The following is a 7,978-nucleotide window of genomic DNA, read 5'->3' as shown; positions in this document are numbered from 1 at the left end:
ACCTTGCAACACAGGCAAGAACCCCTTCTTAGACTGATCCATATTGAACCTTTTCAATATCTTATCAAGGTAGGTGCTTTGTGAAAGACCTATGAGGCGTCTTGATCTATCTCTATAGATCTTGATGCCTAATATATATGCAGCTTCTCCAAGGTCCTTCATTGAAAAACTCTTATTCAAGTAGGCCTTTATGCTGTCCAAGAGTTCTATATCATTTCCCATCAAAAGTATGTCATCTACATATAATATGAGAAATGCTACAGAGCTCCCACTCACTTTCTTGTAAACGCAGGCTTCTCCATAAGTCTGCGTAAACCCAAACGCTTTGATCATCTCATCAAAGCGAATGTTCCAACTCCGAGATGCTTGCACCAGCCCATAAATCGAGCGTTGGAGCTTGCACACCTTGTCAGCATTCTTAGGATCGACAAAACCTTCCGGCTGCATCATATACAATTGTTCCTTAAGGAAACCATTAAGGAATGTCGTTTTGACGTCCATTTGCCATATTTCATAATCATAGAATGCGGCAATCGCTAACATGATTCAGACGGACTTCAGCTTCGCTACCGGTGAGAAAGTCTCATCATAGTCAACCCCTTGAACTTGTCGATAACCCTTAGTGACAAGCCGAGCTTTATAGATGGTCACATTACCATCCGCGTCTGTCTTCTTCTTAAAGATCCATTTATTTTCTATGGCTCGCCGCTCAACGGGCAAGTCAGTCAAAGTCCATACTTCGTTTTCATACATGGATCCTATCTCGGATTTCATGGCTTCCAGCCATTTGTCGGAATCCGGGCCCGCCATCGCTTCTTCATAGTTCGAAGGTTCACTGTTGTCCAACAACATGATTTCCAAGGCAGGGTTGCCGTACCACTCTGGTGCGGAACGTGTCCTTGTGGACCTTCGAATTTCAGTAGGAACTTGATCAGAAGTATCTTGATCATTATCATTAACTTCCTCTCTAGTCGGTGCAGGCACCTCAGGAACATTTTCTTGAGTTGCTCCATTTTCCGGTTCAAGAGGTAATACTTCATCAAGGTCTACTTTCCTCCCACTTCTTTCGAGAGAAACTCCTTCTCTAGAAAGGATCCATTCTTGGCAACAAAGATCTTTCCTTCGGATCTGAGGTAGAAGGTATACCCAATAGTTTTTTTAGGGTATCCTATGAAGACGCATTTTTCCGACTTGGGTTGGAACTTTTCAGGTTGAAGTTTCTTGACATAAGCATCGCATCCCCAAACTTTTAGAAACGACAGCTTAGGTTTCTCCCCAAACCATAATTCATACGGTGTCGTCTCAACGGATTTCGACGGAGCCCTATGTAAAGTGAATGCGGCAGTCTCTAAAGCATAGCCCCAAAAAGAAAGCGGTAAATCGGCAAGAGACATCATAGATCGCACCATATCTAATAGAGTGCGATTACGACGTTTGGACACACCATTACGCTGAGGTGTTCCAGGCGGCGTGAGTTGTGAAACTATTCCACATTTTCTTAAGTGCGTACCAAACTCGTGACTCAAGTATTCTCCTCCGCGATCTGATCGCAGGAACTTGATTTTCCTGTCACGTTGATTCTCAACCTCACTCTGAAATTCGTTGAACTTTTCAAAGGTTTCAGACTTGTGTTTCATTAAGTAGACATACCCATATCTACTCAAGTCATCAGTGAGGGTGAGAACATAACGATAGCCACCGCGAGCCTCAACACTCATTGGACCGCACACATCAGTATGTATGATTTCCAATAAGTTGGTTGCTCGCTCCATTGTTCCTGAGAACGGAGTCTTGGTCATTTTACCCATGAGGCATGGTTCGCACGTGTCAAATGATTCGTAATCAAGAGACTCTAAAAGTCCATCAGCATGGAGCTTCTTCATGCGTTTGACACCTATGTGACCAAGGCGGCAGTGCCACAAGTATGTGGGACTATCATTATCAATCTTACATCTTTTGGTACTCACACTATGAACATGTGTAGTATTACGCTCGAGATTCATTAAGAATAAACCATTCACCATCGGAGCATGACCATAAAACATATCTCTCATATAAATAGAACAACCATTATTCTCGGATTTAAATGAGTAGCCATCTCGAATTAAACGAGATCCTGATACAATGTTCATGCTCAAAGTTGGCACTAAATAACAATTATTAAGGTTTAAAACTAATCCCGAAGGTAATAGTGTTGGATGATATCCAAATGGCTAAGAATCTGGCAGATCCCTTTAAGAAAGGGCCATCACGGATTGTGATAGAAAAATGCATCGGGAGAGATGGGCATGAGACCAACGTAAGTTTCCATGGGGGTAGCCCAACCTATGTGATTAGAGATCTGTGAATTAGGACCTGAGAAAACAATCAGTGGTCAACTGAGAAGAGTATCCCTACTAACCCACTCCGTTGGAGATGTAGTACTCTCGTAATCTATAAAGAAGGTTGATTTTTGTCTTAATGTGTTCCAAAGCTTGTAGAAGCAAGATGCTATCCTACAGAGTGGTCTTTGGAGGAACACACCTATGTGAGCCCGACTATTGGTCATACTCTACGAGATAGGGTAATCTCTAGAAAGCTCATGAGAAGGTCAAGAGGATGACTAATAAGCTCCATCTATGGGGTCTAGCCTTCGGCATCCACATATCAGCTGACAATTCACAAAACTTCTGCACATTAAACTAACAATTCAAGGCATAGTCCATTGTTCAGTTGTGAATAAGTCTAATCCGGTTGCGCTAGGTGGAAGTTCAAGTTAATTGTCACTGAAAATTCCGGTATACCAAAACATTGTTTGGAACAATTGACAAACTTATGTGCCTCGAGATCTGGTGGGGGATTGTTGGATTATAGATGGGTTTTGGCCCATACAAGACAATAATCCCTGGTTAATATCTATGGTCCATTTAGGTGCATTACAAGTGGTGGAAAGTTTAGTACCATATTGCTAAAGTAGTAAGAGTGAGACCTCTTTATAATGGCTGCTTTGCCACAATGCCATTGGGAGCTTGGGAAGAGGAGTTGTACACGCACACTCTTCCTCCTCTGCCGCCCGCCTCGCCTCACCATGCCTCACCTCGTCACGACACACGGGTGCGCCGCGAGTTGTGGGAATGAGCCGAGCCGAGCCTTATTTTTGCCGGTCAAGAATGGTTGATTAATTGTTGATTCATTAATGAGTCACTAACGGAAGTGCCACTGTCTGAGATGTTGGACTGTGGGTTGTTCATGGACTCGGTCATGGGCCTAAGCCCAGGCCCATCTATCTGATGACCTATACAAGGAGGCGCTGGCCTGTGACTAAACCCTAACTAACCCACTCCCTCGTGCACAACCCTAGTCGTCATCTACTGTTCCTCTCTCTGTGGTGCTTCTGGCGATCCCATCCCAACAATCGTGTGCACGGTTGGTCGAGACAGCAGGTGCCTCCGGAACCATGTTGTTCGAGATCCTGCTCGGGAGAATGGCAATAAGGTTTTTGGGGAGTGTCTTGGTGCGACTTCTCCCGATCCATCTCTGTCTTCGTCCTCCTCTGCTTCCTCCCCTGCATCGACACTATTGTCAATGACGCCGCTGCCAAGAAGAAGGCCACAGACGACATCGAGGCTGCTGCCGCCGCCGCCTTGGCCTGGCCAATCGGAGTGTATGATCTCTTCATCCCTCATTTACTCTTCCATGTGCTGGCCGTATATGCTATGCTCATAGATGCTTCAGTTCTATGTACTATACGTGTTCACAAGCTTAGGTATCAGTATGAATTGCATATTGTGATTGCCATACTTATTGTTTACTCATGCATTAGATTAAAATGTGCTTATATTTTCAACATTGACTTGGTACCAAAAACCCTAAACCACAAACCCTAAAAGTGAGGATAACTACCACTGATGGTAGGAAACATTTGTCCTACATGATTGCGCTTTTAAAGGAGAAAAACGGAAACCGTTTGACCGTGTGAGTCACTAGATGGGCGGATAGATCCAGAGGGAGCACAACTGGCCATGCGCCTTTTATGTGCTATAATTGGTGTAAAGTTAATTTTTCGTAATGATACCAGCTTGTACGTTACTATATGTGGGGTCTTATTGTTATCACACAAACGCGGTGCACGACACATAGCTAGCACACGAGTCATGCCACATTGCGGTGCTTCTTTAACTTATGTTCTGACTTTATAGTGACTGACATATGGGCCCACAAGCATACTGACCCACTTGTCACTGCCCAGAGTCACCTGATGTATGTAAGACAATTTGAGCCCCTCTCCTCCCATCCTGTCAGCACCTTTTGACCGCGTGGCAGCACGGCCAGCCTGGTGCCTTGTGGCGCTTGTGCGCACGCACTCCATGCCCCTTCTCCCCTTCAAACCCTTACCCTCCATGCGCCTTTTATGTTCTGTAATTGGTATGAAGTTAATTTTCCATAATGATACCAGCTTGTACGTTACTATATGTGGGGTCTTATCATTATCACACAAGCACGGTGCATGACACATAGCTGGCACACGAGTTATGCCACATTGCGGTGCTTCTTTGAATTATGTTAGATGACTTTATAGTGACTGACATATGGGCCCACAAACAAACTGGTCCACTTGTCACCGCCCAGAGTCACTTGATGTACGTGACAATTTGAGCCCCTCTCTGGCCATCCCCTCAGCGCCTTTTGACCGCGTGGCAGCATGGCCAGCCCGTTCGGCGCCTGTGTGCACGCGCTCCACGCCCCTTCTCCCCTCCAAACCCTTACCCTCCAAGCACCTTTAAAACCCCCAGCACCCCGCCCGACTGCAAGCGCACACAATCGCAAAGGCTAGCCAAGCGCAAAGAAGATCCATATCCATCCTTCCTAGCTAGCCATGGAGAGCGTCGACCACCACGACAAAGCCGCCACCCGCCTGTCCCTTTCCCCTCCCCATCCGCCGGCACCGCTCTCCCTGACGCCATCGCCCAACTCGGCGGCGCTGGTGAACGTGCACTGGGTGCCGACCAGGGAGCAGCTCGCCGTGCTGGAGGGCCTGTACCGTCAGGGGATGCGCATCCCCACCGCCGAGGAGATACATCAGGTGATGGCGAGGCTGCAGGAGCACGGCCCCATCGAGGGTAAGAACGTCTTCCACTGGTTCCAGAACCAGCAGGTCCGGCTGCGCCAGAGGGAGAAGCGGCAGCGATCTGACTACTTCGCTAGGCAGTTCCGCCGCCCCCATCCGCTACCCGTGCTCCACAGCCCCTCTGGCCACCCCATCTCCCCGGTCCAACTCCAGGCGCCGCCGGCGCCGAACACTCCTACATGCAATGGAGAAGGTACGTCCGCACATGAACGCTCCATCTCTGCTTCAACACGCCATTCAATTAAATATGCTTTTGGCAATTGGCATGCAATACGTCTTGATTGATTAGCTTCCAAATGCGCTTGTGCGTTTCTTAGCCTAGCTTTATGTTTGGGTTTTAGCTGGAAGGGATATGCATCTACGACTTTCCATTGCAACCCACGCGGCTTTCATGCGTCTGCTGGTCAAAGATGGTCGATGTGATTGGATGGGATGGCATCCATCTGGGCAAATTACTAGCACACATGAATGTTGACTCATCTATAGTCGTCGTTTCAGAAAGTGACATGATGGTAGTTTGGTTCGTATGCATGCATGCACAAGGTTGCTTTGCTTGCTTGGCTGTATTCTTTTTGCTCATGATGTGCACGCACGGATGCAAGGTAGCTCCATCTTTTCGCTTGTACTAGCACCTGCCATCCCACCCAAGTTCGAGTCTCAGCTTTGACACGGGTGCTCGCGGAGTTTCTCCTATAAAAAAAACTCAACAAGGGTTATCCCCTGGATTGGTCTTTTTTTGGTACTAGCACCTGCCGCTTATCGTCTTCGCCAGCACTATGTGTCAACCGGCTGATCTTTTGCAAAGATCAGCCGGGTAGCTAGCTGGCCCTAAGAGTTGTACCTCGATAGATGTTGGATCAAGCAGTAGCCATCGCCCCACAACCTCGCTCATGTTGTGAGCCGGAGTCCCGGCAATATACCTGGCCATGGGTCGGGCCTTAAAAAGCCCATGACAGAAAACTGAGGCCCAGGCCCTCCCAGGCCCTACCATCGGGCCTACTTTTTAAGCCCAAGCCCAGCCCATCTGGTAAAAAGCCCTGAAAAGCCCTTAGGGCTTAGGGTCGTGGGCTGGACCTCTTCCTTAAAATGCCAAGCCCAAGCCCATCCAGGCCCTGCAGCTAGGCTCAAAACTCAGGCCCAAGCCTGGCCCACGGGCAAGCCCATCGGGCCTAGGCCTTGGATTTTAGGGCCGGGCCTGGGTGGGCCGGCAGTTGGGGAGAAGCATTTTCCTTCTCATCTTGTCCATGGTTGTGTTGCTGCATAGAGTGTCAATGGAGCAGGGGAACCCTCGGAGTCATAGTCACAAGATTTAACGTGTTGCCTGGCTAGGCTATGTATCCTGCTACTGCTACCTTCTGTAGCTCTTTTAATCGTCTCTGCACTATACATGCATATGCGCATGCCCCAGATTGGATGGAATTAACCGTCCTACACCCACGTGTCCAGGCCTAGCGAGAAATTCCTCCCATGCTGTAGGAAGACAAAAAAAAATTCTTGTGGGCCTAACAGTGGAACAACGCATGCCAGCCAATCCAGCAACAAGTAGTTTGTGTTTGTACCATTTTTGATTTATCAACTTGTCTAAAATGACAATGATTGATTTATATTGCTCCTGTTTCTTTGAGTTTCAGCAAAACCAACTTTATTTATTTATTATCAAGAGAACTCTATTTAGGTATTTAGCATAAGTTTATGTGCTTTCTGCCTCCCGATATTTTGCACGACATTGAGCAAAATACGGGAAACACACAAAAGATACCCACAATCCAAACATACCCTAAAATTGTGGTTATACTGACATATTTTTTGTTGGATCCATATTCCTTTTTCTTGCAGCGATGTACATGCAGCAGCCATGCTACATGTCAGGGCCAGCAGCGCAGCCCGCGGCTAATGCAACCTACTACTCACAGATGCAGCCGCCGATAATGTATCCAAGTGCGGAGATGATGGGGCATGGCAATGTACATGCACAGGCGCATGCTGCCATGTACTACCAGGCAGCATCTCCGAACAACTCCAACACTCAACAAATGTGTGTGCTCCAGTTGCCCCCAGCCGCCGGCAGCTACGATACCCCCGACGCGTACTCCCACAGCCCCGTGCTTCTGAATCTGTTCCCACAGTACCCCACCTTTGCAAATCGCAAGAAGACCCGCCGCGTCGGGAGCGTTGGCTCCGCGAGGCCATCGACCTCTAGGTCGATCTCTTGGGAGACGGAGAGTCCCAAGATCCCCAACAGACACATTGTTGTCAATCTATGAATTCTTTGGTGAAGGACACTGAAGGTGATGCATGATTACTGATATGCTCGACAAGTACTTTGTCAGTCTCATGGACAAGCCATTGAGTAGATGTATCAGTTTTCTTTCATGGGATATTTATTTGGAATGTTGATTTACTTAGGTAATTCGAAGTAAAATGTGTATTGCTTCATAAACTTGAAGCGTGCATTGGAAAACTTGTTAAATTTCATTGAGTTAGTCTAGTTAAATCTTTTTATTGCAAGGTGCATGTTCTATTTTGGTTTTAGCTTGTTTCATCATATCATACATCTAACCATGGGCGTGAAATAGCTGCCAATGTTCTCAATAGATTTCAGGCATCACCCCCCTTTCATAAGAGAATAATTTCCCTTTTTCTTTTAAAGGCCTATTTGAAATGATTGTAAGTGTTGAATGTCCACCAACATTTTGTTCTCGCTTGAGATAAGAATACATGTGGGTACACACAAATTATAACCTCTCCAAACATCCTCTTAGAGTAATTCAGAGGTGTATAGAATTTTCTGTTCTTGTGAGAAAAATAGGTATATTGTTCGATTAGTTGTTTAAGTCAGAAAGTGTGAAGCACACACAAGCGTATCATGTA

At 46.7% G+C, this 7,978-nt stretch overlaps 1 protein-coding gene across 1 annotated transcript; it reads left to right on the top strand.

Moving 5' to 3' along the window:
* The first annotated feature begins 4,804 nt into the window (after positions 1 to 4,804).
* On the top strand, positions 4,805 to 7,560 carry LOC125548805 (WUSCHEL-related homeobox 5-like). The gene is made up of 2 exons (XM_048712344.1): positions 4,805 to 5,300; positions 6,944 to 7,560. Exons 1-2 carry the CDS (start codon positions 4,856 to 4,858, stop codon positions 7,369 to 7,371), a joined length of 873 nt encoding a protein of 290 aa, XP_048568301.1. The 5' UTR covers positions 4,805 to 4,855; the 3' UTR covers positions 7,372 to 7,560.
* Positions 7,561 to 7,978: the final 418 nt, after the last annotated feature.

The sequence above is a fragment of the Triticum urartu genome, chromosome 3 (genome assembly GCF_003073215.2).
Source record: "Triticum urartu cultivar G1812 chromosome 3, Tu2.1, whole genome shotgun sequence".
Lineage (NCBI taxonomy): Eukaryota > Viridiplantae > Streptophyta > Magnoliopsida > Poales > Poaceae > Triticum > Triticum urartu.
This window is presented reverse-complemented; position numbering and strand designations above follow the sequence as displayed.